This window comes from Balaenoptera physalus (assembly GCF_965194825.1).
Source record: "Balaenoptera physalus genome assembly, chromosome: 1".
Classification (NCBI taxonomy): domain Eukaryota; kingdom Metazoa; phylum Chordata; class Mammalia; order Artiodactyla; family Balaenopteridae; genus Balaenoptera; species Balaenoptera physalus.
Window position 1 is genome coordinate 82759651 of NC_138882.1, and position 12368 is coordinate 82772018.

The following is a 12368-nucleotide window of genomic DNA, read 5'->3' on the forward strand; positions in this document are numbered from 1 at the left end:
GTGAAAAACAGTCACCTGGGCCACAGAGTAGGAGGCTTTCCCCATAGCTCCTGGTTCCCCCAGTCCAGGTTCCTGGGGCAGAAGGAGAGGGGACAAGAGCAGGAAACAGTCACTCCCACAGGGCCATGTCTCTCCAATTCTTCCTCGCCCACTCTTGCTTAGGGCGGGAGCGCCCAATCCAAGAAGGTTTATTGTTAACTTTATGTTAAATCCTCGATCCAGAGGGCACCCCTCTCCAATTCCGGGGGCTTCCGGGGTTTCTCAGTCACGGCTCCCCTTCCCTGGATCTTCTGCCGGGCAAAGAAGCAAGAGCCCCGCAGTGCGCCAACCCCCAACCCCTCCTGAGATCCTCCACCCTGGCTCCCACCCTCCCATTGGTGTGCAAATTTACTCTCTCCAAGAATCAGTTTAGGGAACTGGGCTTGCAGCTCAGCCCTCACGGCCTCACAGTGCCTGGTCTCTGAGGTCATCTCCTCTGTTCCCCCGCCTCCAAGCAGGACTTTACCTCACAAACTAGTTCAGATTTTTGGTTTCCAAAGCACTCCAGAAAAGGACACCTTACTACTGTAGCTCACCCACCCATTCTTATAAAACTCTTTTGGGAAGTTCTTAAAAGTCTGACCTCAAGCCCTCAAGCTGCAGTGCCATCCCTTCTCCTACTGGGAAAGACCCAGGCATAAAAAGGGTAACAAAAGAAATGTTGAAGCTATGGGGTAAGGGGAGAAAAGATTGCATTACACTCCAACTTCCACAAACTCCCCTAAAAGTGCCCAACTGTCCAATTCATGCCTTAAAAACTGATTTTTACTTTCACCAAATTTCCAGAGTCAAAGGAGCTGAATTAATTAATGGGTTTTCAATGGGGAGAGGTGGGTGAGACAAAGTGGGATGATGGTGAAGATCACCCCCAAGCTATATATATGGCCCAGGCCTGAAGAAGTCTGGGTCTCCATTCCATCCAGTCTCTCTTTCCTCCTTCTGTCACACCCAAAGCTCCTGGCTCTCACCCGAAACTGTTAAGTCACATCATGCCTTTAAGACTTACTTGCCTCCTCACTCTCTGTCCCCCCACTTCTCTCCTCTCCCTCCACCCCTTCATCCTCCTCACTTCATCTCTCCACAGCCCTCCCAGCTCCCCTCTACTGATCAGAAGGATGTTAACTAACTCACCTCCCAGTCGGTGCCTCTCAGATCTCCGAGACTGGGGGAGCGGGAGGGGACGAGGGGGGATGGCTTGCCGCTTGGGGATGAGGGGACCCCGTCTTTTACCAAGGGGTCCCACCCTCCAACCCGGCAACCCATCCCAGCCCCCCCAGCGCGCAGAGCCGTGTTCTCCCCGCATCGCGGCTGCGGGCTTTGTCTGCTCTGCGGAGAACCTCTCCCCGCGGCCCAGAGCCGGGATCGACTCTGGGAGAGCGGGAGGGGGGGAGCTGAGAGCGGAGAGGGAGCGCGGCAGGGAGGGGGAAGAGGGGAGAAAGAGCGAGCGAGAGAGAGAGCGACAGAAAGCCGCAGTGACCCAGCCGGGACCGCTCCCCGCCCTCTCGCCCCCACCTCATTACCATAAGAAAGAGGGACCAAAGACCGGCCCGGATCGGGAAGGAGCCCGTCTTGGGAGGGGGGCACATTCCATTAGCCTTTTTTCAACACGTTCCGTTTCTGTACACTGACTGCTCTCCTGGTGCCCGCCTCTTGGAAAAATGAGGGACCTTGACTTCCATCCCACCCCCAGCTTCGCCTCCCAGCCGCGGGTAAAGACCGAAGGCACATCCATATCTTCCTCGGGTCAAGGAATTCGTCCCCGCGCCCCCGAGGGCGGGAAACTACAACTCCCGGCATGCCCCGGGCGCCCCCGGCGCGCCCCCCTCCCGTCAGTTCCATGCTGCTCCATCCAGTTCATTTAAAACAAAAGAGTTTGAGCGCTGGAAGGGGCTGGGCTCTATTGGGGGCCACTGAGCGCCGCTCCTGGACTGGGGCTCGGTGCGGGAGCCTAAGGGGGGCGTCTGGACGGTGGGGTCTAGAGACTCCCGGGACCGAGGCGGGAGGGGTGGGGGCAGAGATCCCGCAGCCCCCCGCCCCCCGTCACCCCCGGAGAGGAGAGGAGATCTGCTTTCTTGGTTTTGCTTCTCTTTCCCCCCACCCCCACCCTGGGGGCTGGGGCGAGGGGAGTCGGGTTACAGGGTGTTTGGGGAGGGGGGCTTAGGGGGAGGGTCTATCTTTCTATCTCGCTTTCTTCCCCCCTCCCCAGTTCTTTGTTCCCCCCTCCCCACACACCCCCCTCCTCTCCTCTCCCCTCCCCTCCTCTCTCCTCTTTTCCCTTCCACCACCTCTCTCTCTCTCTCTCTCTCTCCCTCTCTCTCTCTCCCCCAGCTTTTGTTTCGCCATGCCTAGTCTAGTGGTATCTGGAATAATGGAAAGAAATGGGGGCTTTGGAGAACTAGGATGTTTCGGGGGAAGCGCTAAGGACCGAGGGTTGCTGGAAGACGAGCGCGCCCTTCAGCTGGCTCTCGATCAACTCTGCCTCCTGGGTTTGGGGGAGCCCCCCGCCCCCACGGCGGGCGAGGACGGGGGAGGTGGGGGGGGCGGCGCCCCCGCGCAGCCGGCCGCCCCCCCGCAGCCGGCCCCGCCGCCGCCGCCCGCGGCGCCCCCGGCAGCCCCGACGGCGGCCCCCGCGGCGCAGACGCCCCAACCCCCCACCGCCCCCAAAGGGGCCAGCGACGCCAAGCTCTGCGCTCTCTACAAAGAGGCCGAGCTGCGCCTGAAGGGCAGCAGCAACACCACCGAGTGTGTACCCGTGCCCACCTCCGAGCACGTGGCCGAGATCGTGGGCAGGCAAGGTAAGCGGGCGCCGGGACCGCGGAGAGGGATTGGAGTGGGGGGCACGCCATCCCTACCACGGAAAGTTCATTTCCTCCCTTCTTGCCCGCCTCTGGCTCTGTCCCTTCCCCACAAAGGGGGACCCGCCCCCTACCCTGATTTCCAAGTGCCACAAAGTTCCCTGCTACCCCCACCCCGCCAGTTGGGACTGTTCTCCAGATCCTTCCTCCCCCAGGGCTCTGCCCTTAGACAAAGAAATATCCTCTCGTGGAGAGAGGGAAAAGGGAGGGGGATCGGTCTTCCAATCCGGGGAGGCTGTCCGGAGGGGGTGTCCACTCGTAGACAGAAAAACTGGTGGAATGTGCAAAGAGTTACTCAGAAGCCCCAACTCCGGCATTTGCTAGTGGTTTTGGGGAGGGGGCACCCCTGGGACCCCCAGCCGCCTGGAGTTAGACTTTGGGGGAGACCTGGCCTGGGAAGCCAGACTGAGTATCTATCTCTTTGTTGGGCTGAGTGTAGGAATGGAAGGGGGTGTGGCTCATGGGAGGGTCCCAGCCTGGGGGTGAGGTGGGAAAGGGGGGCTGCTGGGAGGAGGGAGTCCTGTGGTCACCCACACACCAAAGTTGAATGGTCTATGGGGTTTTGGAAGGGGCGCCTCCAATGAAGTGCCACGTCCTGGTGTGGACCTCTCCTCCTCCCTCTCAGGCTTTTGTTCTGGGCTGGCCACGGCAAGGGGCCAGAGGCCTGGAGAGGGGTCTCTGGTAGTGAGAGAGTAGGACAGAGTGGGTGAGGGCATGCTGGGGGGTAAGAAACCTTCACCTGGAGATCTGGTGGAGGGCATGTGTCTGGGTGTGTTGTTGGGGGGAGGGGGGTGTGGGTGTAGAATTAATCCAGTGTAGTATGTCTGATACCACACCCTCCTCCGCTCCAGCATCCCTGGGCGGGTGGGGGTGGGAGTGTTGGTGAGGGTCCAGATTGAGCAGACGGGATCCTGGGGACCCTTCCCTCTCCCAGTTTCCCAAAGGGGAGTTGGGGGGTGGGATTTGGAAATTGCAAGGGGGCTGGGCTGGGGAGGTGTGGGGTGGGGGAGGAGCAGGGGAGGAGCTGTCCCACAGTGGGGAACAATAGAGGAGCTGCATTCCGGCTGGGAGTGAGGGAGGAGGCCGGCTGCTGGCCGGGGAAGAGGGGAGGCAAGCCAGGAGGGCCCCTACTCCACATCTCACCTCATCTACCAGAAGTGTGGGGGGTTGGGGGGATTTTGCAGGGAGATCCAGAATGGAGGAGGGGAAGATGCCACTCCCAGGCATAGCCCTCATCCTCCTGGGCACTCCATCTCTTGAGATTTCTGGTTTTAAAAGTTGGATTTCCTCTTGTTGCCAGAAACTAGGGACCCAGAGCCCTGGAGTTGGGTGGGGACACTGATATCTTTTCTTGGGTGCGGGGGTGGTCTTGGGAGGCCCCGGAATTTCATGGAGTCATTCTTTCCTCTTCTGCCTCCGCATCAGATGGGCCTGTCTCTCATAAAAGTAGGGGGATTTCTCCTATTCAGAGAAGATAAGCCTCTCCCTCATTCCTTAAGTAAATGGAAGTCCTTTCTCTTGTCTAACCTCCCTCCTCCTGCTGCAGTGTCCGTGCTCCTCTATTTGACCTCTAGGAAGGTGAAGCCAGCTGGGTCTTCCCTTCAAGAGATGCTTCTTCAGGGTTGTGAAACCCAGGACGAGGTCCACCACCAGTTCTGCACCTCCAGGCCTCTAGCTTTTCTCCTTAGCTTTATACCCAGCCTGTCCTCCTCACCCCAACTCCAATCCCTAAAGACACCTAGCTCTCGCGTAAGTTTATGGGCCCAAAACTTAGAGCCAGAACGCCGATGCCTATCAGATGCCATGCGATTAGAAGTTGTAGGAGAAGGGGCTTCACTGTTCCTTAACCCTCCATGCCTCACAAATAGAACAGTCATTTACTGACTGACATTAAAGCAGCAAGGATGTGGGCTTGACAACAGGTAGGACTTCTCAGCTGCCAAGAGGTCTGAAGACAAAAAGGGAGGAGCAAATTCTCCTTCCTGAGGTCTCTTGAAGGTGAGGAGAGCTGCCCCCAACCCACTCTCTCCTCCCACATGCCAATCTGGAGAAGAAGCCATCTGGAGTGGAGGAAGGAGAGGGAAAAAAAGATGAGCTCACCCCAGGCCTGTGGTTGGAGGGTTGGGGCAGAATCAGAAAACTAGGACCACTGGCGTTGGTTGGGGAGTGAGGAAGGGAATGGTGAATGTGTATCTGGAGAGGGGTGTGAACGTGTCAAAATGTGAATGGGAACCAAAGTTGTGGGCAGGTGTGTATAGGAATGTGCTGCTTGTGTGCTGGGGATGATGGGGATGGAAGAGTGGGATGGATGAAAGGTTGAAACACAGGGAATCTGTGTGTATGGGACAGAGGAGTATGTGAAAGTGTACATTAGGCTTGCACCACAAGTATCACTTAGATAAAGGCACACTGCATCACGGCTCCTAGGTTCGTGTGTGTGTGCGCACGCGCAAACTCACACACGTAGCATGTGTGCTTCGAGAAAGCATGTGAGTCTCTGAGGTTCTGTGTGAAGCTAGGGGCAGGGAGAGGGAAGTGGGAGAGGAGGAGAGAGGCTTGTCCACTCAGCCATCAAGGTCTGCCACCTTTAAACTGCAGTGTGGCCATCCCAGCCTCCCTCACTTTTCTCTTTCCCCTTCTCCCTCTTTGTCTCTCTTTGTCTGGGCCTTTCTCCTTTCTCTTTCTGCCTCTCTTCCCAACCTCCCACCTTGAACCCACTCCTTCTTCAAAGCAAGAGTACAGGTCCAGAACACCTTCTTCCCCACCCTACTCAGCCCCCAGCCCATCTTGGCTCTCCTGCCCCCAGGGGACAGGGTGGCAGGAGTGTCCATGGGGTCAGGCGCTACACATCATTATCCTCCTTTTCCTCTTGAAACTCTGATTCTCAGACCCTTCCCAGTCTCCCACACTCCACTAGTTGCTGAAAACTTGCTATGAATTTGGGACCCACTGAGAGACACTAATGGGTGGAAGGCATGGGAGCCTCTGGGGGGTCAGTGGTCCCAGAGTAGACTGGAGGACACTTTTAAGGCATGGAGATCAAGTGAGGAGTAGATTGTGGGTTGCTGGGTCCATTGCAGTTCTGAGGAAAGATCAAGGTCAGTGACAGATTGTAGATTGCATTTCCAGGGCAGGGTGGGGGTGATTAAGTGATTTGTAAGTTTGAGTAGCCAGAAATCAGTAGAGAAATTGTGGCAACGGCTCGTGGTTGGAGAGGAGTTAGTGAGTAGGTTTGAGGTTAGCACATTGTCTGGAGGGTCAGTGATTATTTCAGGATTTCAAAGAGTGCATGAATTTGGAGGTCCTGAATGGAATTCAAGGGAAAGTTGGGACATTTGGCGATCTGTGGTTGACAGAGACGTTGGGTAGATTTAAGATACGATGAGTGAATTGTTCCGGTTACGGTGGATTGGGGGGGCGGGGTTCAAAGGGTAGACAGAGGTTCCTGGGGGGCTGAGTATCTGAGTAGGAGCAGGAGCTTGTTGGACTGAGTACAAACCTTCTTGGCCGGTGAGTTTCTTTCTCTCTTCCCTTAACTACCTGTCCCAGGCTGCAAGATTAAGGCTCTGAGGGCCAAGACCAACACCTACATCAAGACGCCGGTGCGAGGCGAGGAGCCAGTGTTCATGGTGACCGGGCGGCGGGAGGACGTGGCCACAGCCCGACGCGAAATCATCTCAGCAGCTGAGCACTTCTCCATGATCCGGGCCTCCCGCAACAAGTCGGGCGCCGCCTTTGGCGTGGCGCCTGCTCTGCCCGGCCAAGTGACTATTCGTGTGCGGGTGCCCTACCGCGTGGTGGGGCTGGTGGTGGGCCCCAAGGGGGCAACCATCAAACGCATCCAGCAGCAGACCAACACGTACATTATCACGCCAAGCCGGGACCGCGACCCGGTGTTCGAGATCACCGGTGCCCCGGGCAACGTGGAGCGTGCTCGCGAGGAGATCGAGACGCACATCGCGGTCCGCACAGGCAAGATCCTCGAGTACAACAATGAAAACGACTTCCTGGCCGGGAGCCCCGACGCCGCGCTTGATAGCCGCTACTCCGAGGCCTGGCGGGTGCACCCGCCTGGCTGCAAGCCCCTCTCCACCTTCAGGCAGAACAGTCTGGGCTGCATCGGCGAGTGTGGAGTGGACTCTGGTTTTGAGGCCCCGCGCCTGGGCGAGCAGGGAGGGGACTTTGGCTACGGAGGGTACCTGTTTCCTGGCTATGGCGTGGGCAAGCAGGACGTGTACTACGGGGTGGCGGAGACTAGCCCCCCTCTCTGGGCGGGCCAGGAGAACGCCACGCCCACCTCGGTGCTCTTCTCTTCCGCCTCTTCCTCCTCCTCCTCTTCCGCCAAGGCTCGCGCTGGGCCCCCGGGCGCGCACCGCTCTCCTGCCGCCTCTGCGGGGCCTGAGCTGGCAGGACTCCCGAGACGCCCGCCGGGAGAGCCGCTCCAGGGCTTCTCTAAACTTGGGGGGGGCGGCCTGCGGAGCCCTGGCGGCGGGCGGGATTGCATGGTGTGCTTCGAGAGTGAGGTGACTGCCGCACTCGTGCCCTGCGGACACAACCTGTTCTGCATGGAGTGTGCAGTACGCATCTGCGAGAGGACGGACCCGGAGTGTCCCGTCTGCCACATCACAGCCACGCAAGCCATCCGAATATTTTCCTAAGCCCCCTGCCCCTTGCCTCCTGGGGCCACTCCCCAGGGGCCCTTCTTGGAGCTGTGTTCCACTAGGGCCTTTTGGAAATCAGTGATTTGAAGGGCAAGGTGCTTAGAGATACTCGCTCTCTGTGGAGGGGGGAGGGGAGGCGATGGTGGCTGGAGGGTGGACCACTTTCAGAGCCTCTGGTCACCCTGTCCTGGAAAGGTTGGGAGGGGGCCAGGCCGGAAATTTTACTAGAGTTACAACTCTGATACCTCAACACACCTTTCAGTCTGGAAGCAGCTAAGAGAAACTTTTGTTTTGCCAGAGGTGGCCGCTAAGGTATCCTGACCCCCTCTCCACCTACCCTTATGTGTGTCACACTACCCTTTCCTCTGTGGAGGGGATGGGGAAAGGGAGAGGGAGAATTACCATCTGTATCTAGAGGTGCTCTAACAATCCCCAAGCCCTCTGGTCCTGACCTCTGACCTCCAACCTCGACCCTTTAGACCCTCCACCGCCGTATCCTGTTTGGGAATCTGTTCCTGGGTTTCCAGCAGTATAAGGGGGTTGGGGCCCTTTTGGAAGTCGGGATAGATTTTCTAAGGGGGAAGGGGAGGAAGTATGTCAACCAATAAAGGGCTCAGAACTCATCTATCCCCACAAAGCTGGGCTAGAGGAATCTGGAGACGGGATGCTCCTCTCTGCCCCTTGCAGCTTTTCCCTCCACTCTCTCCTCCCCATCTTTCTTCCCTTTGGGTTTTCCTCACTCCTTTGTTCTCTCCCCCAACTCTCCTCTTTGCTTCCCCTGGCTGGCTGTCACAACCAGCCCTGTCTTGCTCTTTCTCTTTCTTCCCTTCTCCCCCCTCCCTCCTGCTCCTTCCAGCCCAGCTTTGGGGACACCATCCCCCTGGGGAGAAGTAGGGGGAAGAACAATTTGATGGTCCCCCCTAATTCCTCTTCTGGCATCCGGAGGCCCTCTCTCGTACTCCTCCAAAGAAACACCTCAAATTCTTGATGGAATGTATCCCTGTTCTCAGTGAAAATTTGAGAAGGGGACCAATACTGGGTTACATAAAGGGTCAAACCTCCACCTTTATCATCTTGGGGCATTACATTTAGGGAACAGTTCTTGGGCTGGATTTTCTGGTGGTGGGAGGGGGAGAGCCAGGGTAGTGTGCCTGCAGTTTTGAGCAGGAAAGGGCCTGAGGCCATAGGAGAGGCTGCTGGGGGGAGGGGCTGCTCCTCCTCCCCTGCAGTGCCCCACTCCATGCGCCCCTCTCTGGACCTGACCTGAACCCTTATTAGCACGTTAATCATGAAGTCTCTGTCTCACTCTTTGTGGGTGAGGAGAGAGACCAGGTCTTCAGAGAGGGGTCAATCCAGAGCCAAGCAGGATTGGGGTACAGCAGGGCCTGTTCTGAGAATCATGTATGATTTTAGGCCTTGCACCCCCTTTGCTGCTTCCCTACTGCTCATCTGGGGCAGCCACCAGCCTCCCGCCCTCCTGGGTTCCGCTGGCCGGGCCAGGAGAGGATGGGGGATGGGAGTCCCGCGGGGGTCCTAGGAGATTCTTGTATATAGTAGGGTGGGACTCTTCTAAGTGATCTCTGAGCACTTAAGCTCCAGAGTCCCATTCTTCCTGGATGGAGAGGGGGTGCAGGGATGGGGGTACAGAGGGGATTTCCTCCTCTCCTTCCTCCTGTTGTGAATTAACTCACCTCTCCTCAGCCTTCCCCTCCAGACCACCAGCCAGGGAGGGGAGTGGAAGGAGGTCACAGCCAGGAACACTGGCCTGTGACAACTTCCCTCCTTCCCGCCAATGTGAGCCATCCTGAGATGTCTGTACAATAGAAACCAAACCAAATGGGCACCCCTCGGTCGCCGAGGGGGGTGGGGAGGGGGGTGGGAAGATGGGATGTCTGTCTGTCGATCCCCCTCCCCCTCTCCACTCTACCCACAAAGGCAGAAGACTGTTACACTAGGGGGCTCGGAAAATTCAATCCCACTCTTACTAATTGAGCCAAACCTAGAAACAAACGCAAAACACATAGTGAGAGACAAGATAGAGGAGAGAAAGAGAGCGTGAGAGGGAGCGAGATAGGTGACCAACACAGAGGAGAGAAAACAAAAATAGCAAAAAAAAAAAAAAAAAAAACAGTTCTTTATAATTTAATATTCTATTTTAATAAAGGCGTTTATTACCGTATAAATGTAGCAAAGAACCTGGGCTAATATGAAAAAAAGACTTTTTATTAGGTAATTTATTATATGAAAAGGATATTTTATTTTATGATAAAGTGATCCTTAAAAAAAATAAAAAAACTTTAGAAGGTTTAGAATATATGTAGGGAGAGAAGAAAAAAATACATTTGTATTCAGAGTTAAATCTTAAAAAAGTGTTTTTAATATATGTTCGGGTTTACGTTCCTTTTTCCCCCCACTTTTTTTTTGGGGAGGAATATCATTTGCTTTTCCGGGGGAGCATCCTGGGATGGATCGTGGAGACAGGGGCTAGGGGAACTTGGTCCCTCTGGGGCCCTGCAAGTAGATTGGATTTCACTCCCGGGGCTCCCCCTCCCCTCTACCCCTCCCCCTCGGGGGGAGCCGGCAGAGCCAAACAAAGAAAGGGATTAAGGAGAAAGGAAGAAGTTGGAGGACTGAGGACTGAGGATCCTGGGGTGTCCCCGCCCTTCCCCTGCCCTGTCCCAGGGGCGAGTGAGAAGGGCAAGTCCAGAACTGAGGCCTAGCAGGCCTCCGGGAACCCTCAGAGAGGTGTGAGATTTAAGAGAAATAGTTTTTTTTGTTTGTTTGTTTTTTTAACCAAAAATGAGAGAGAGAGAGAAGAAAAAGAAAGAAACCGAGGGGTTTAAAAGAAAAGAATACTACAAAATAATAATTATAATAATAATAATAATTCAAATTTATTTCATATAATCCTAGAGAAAAAGAGAAAGAATTACTAGTTACTTAGTAGATGATATTCAGATAGCTTAAAGTTTAGTAGCATTGAGGGCCCCTGGGTCCAGTAGAATGTATAAAAGTCATAACGAAAAGGAAAATAGAGGAGGGAAGTGGCTGAGTCCACCCTGAGCTGCTCCATCTTCAGGTATCAGGGTGGGAGCAGGTTGCTAGGTAAGGTTAGGAGCTTCCTTCCAGTCTGCTGGGGTTGATTCTGAGAATCCTTGGATTTTTAAATTATAGGACAAATAGATAAGGGGCTCAGTTCCCAGGGTCTTTGAAAGGATGAACAGTGGTCATTTCAACCAGAGGAGGGCTGGGCTAGGGACAGCAGAGGAGGGAGAGCACATTCACCTGCACCCCTGCTCTGCACCCCAGTACCTGAGGGCCTGGCCATCCTGGCCTTTCCTGTCTGTTGGGCAGCCCTTACTCCGAATGTGTCCTCTTGGGGTTCTCTGGGAGGGTGGAGACTGCCCAGCTCCAACCCTCCTGAGGCAACTTCTCCCAGGCCTAACTGAGGAAGTCCTTCTTGAAGTATAACCTCAATCCACTCCACCTCAGATTGATTCAAGAGCCTGGTAGGTCATTTCACCAACAGACACACATGCTCACGCTTCTTTCTCAGAGCTTCAAGGGGACTGAGGGGGTAGTCTGTCCCCTTTCCTTGTTCCCACCCAATATTCTACTTAGCTTCTGACCTCCATGGCAGCAGGTGGAGGAACCAACTCAATAATCGTTCTCCTTTAAAGCTGCACTGTGCTTCACAGCTTTGCAAAAGTGCTTTATTATCTCATAGAAGTTAGATTTCAAGAAGGACTTCCCACCCACTGGGGTAGAGCAGAGATGCTGTCCTTAAAGGCCTGGGAGAACTGGTCCCCAAGGGTACAAAGGCAGGGGGAGGGCAGGCAGCAGCGACTTTGGGTGACCCTGACCCTAATGCTCTGTTCTAGTGCACTTCCATCTGTAAGTGTTCAGGTAGGGGTCATCCACTGTGCCCTGGCCCCAGGGCACATCACCCTCCCCACAGAAAACTGGGGAGCTTGGCTTTTGCTTGTGAGAAATCAACTCGTTTTTTAAGCACTTGCCTTCTACCAACCCCAGCTTGCAATCAGGTCGGGCCCCTCCCTCCTACCCAAGGGGGTGTGGAGGCCCCTTGGCTCTTGGCAAGAAGAGCCTGCTCCATGACACCAACGACTGTCATGCCCCTGCCTGGCCCTAGACCCCAAACACACAACTCCCTCTCCCCAGTTTACTCTTCTCACCCCACCTAGGGACAGATATCCCCCCTGCTCTTTTTGTCCTAGAAACCCCGCTAGTTTGGGAAGGTAGCGTCTGGGGTGGGGAGGGCTTCCCCTTCCCCGCTCGAGGGTACGGGTGGGGTAGGGTGGGTGGGGGGAGACAGCCCTGGGGCAGGGGGAGTGGTCTCTCCACTGTAGAAAGTAGAGTAGGATTGTGGTCAGACTTAATTTGAGGCATCTAGTGAAGACACGTTACAAATCCACCAAGGAAAAACGTTTCAAAAGCAAAATAAAGGCGGGAATAAAACGGACCCATGAATAATCAAGTCAAAGTGATGTTGCACAAAACACAGAAACCAAGAAGGGGGAGGGTTAATGTATTAAATGTGCTATTAAGAACTTAATTTTATTAAAAGTATTATTACTTAAGGCTCCGGCTTCTTTCTCTGCGTGTGAGTCTGAACCACCTTGGGGTGAGTGGGGTTTTCTCTGGTGTGATTCTGGGTGACCCTGCTCACCTTGCAGGAAGTGGATGGCTCCTGTCTGCTCTCCACAGCTCCCTACTTGCGTCTCCAAGTGCTCAACCTCTCTTTTTTCTCCCCATTTACTGCCTTCTATTCCTTGGGGGTGCCAGCAGACCTCCT

General features: G+C 55.2%; 1 protein-coding gene across 1 annotated transcript; it reads left to right on the forward strand.

The window, feature by feature from the left end:
• Nucleotides 1-1559: 1559 nt before the first annotated feature.
• On the forward strand, nucleotides 1560-12153 carry MEX3A (mex-3 RNA binding family member A). The gene is made up of 2 exons (XM_082456857.1): nucleotides 1560-2834; nucleotides 6444-12153. The coding sequence occupies exons 1-2, from the start codon at nucleotides 2381-2383 to the stop codon at nucleotides 7550-7552; spliced, it is 1563 nt and encodes a 520-aa protein (XP_082312983.1). The 5' UTR covers nucleotides 1560-2380; the 3' UTR covers nucleotides 7553-12153.
• The last annotated feature ends 215 nt before the right edge of the window (nucleotides 12154-12368 follow it).

Excerpts from the sequence above, each read along its gene's own strand:
- MEX3A (XM_082456857.1), top strand. The coding sequence starts at position 2,381 with ATGCCTAGTCTAGTGGTATCTGGAATAATGGAAAGAAATGGGGGCTTT. Across the intron at positions 2,835-6,443 it reads CGAGATCGTGGGCAGGCAAG|GCTGCAAGATTAAGGCTCTG; the intron begins GTAAGCGGGCGC and ends TACCTGTCCCAG.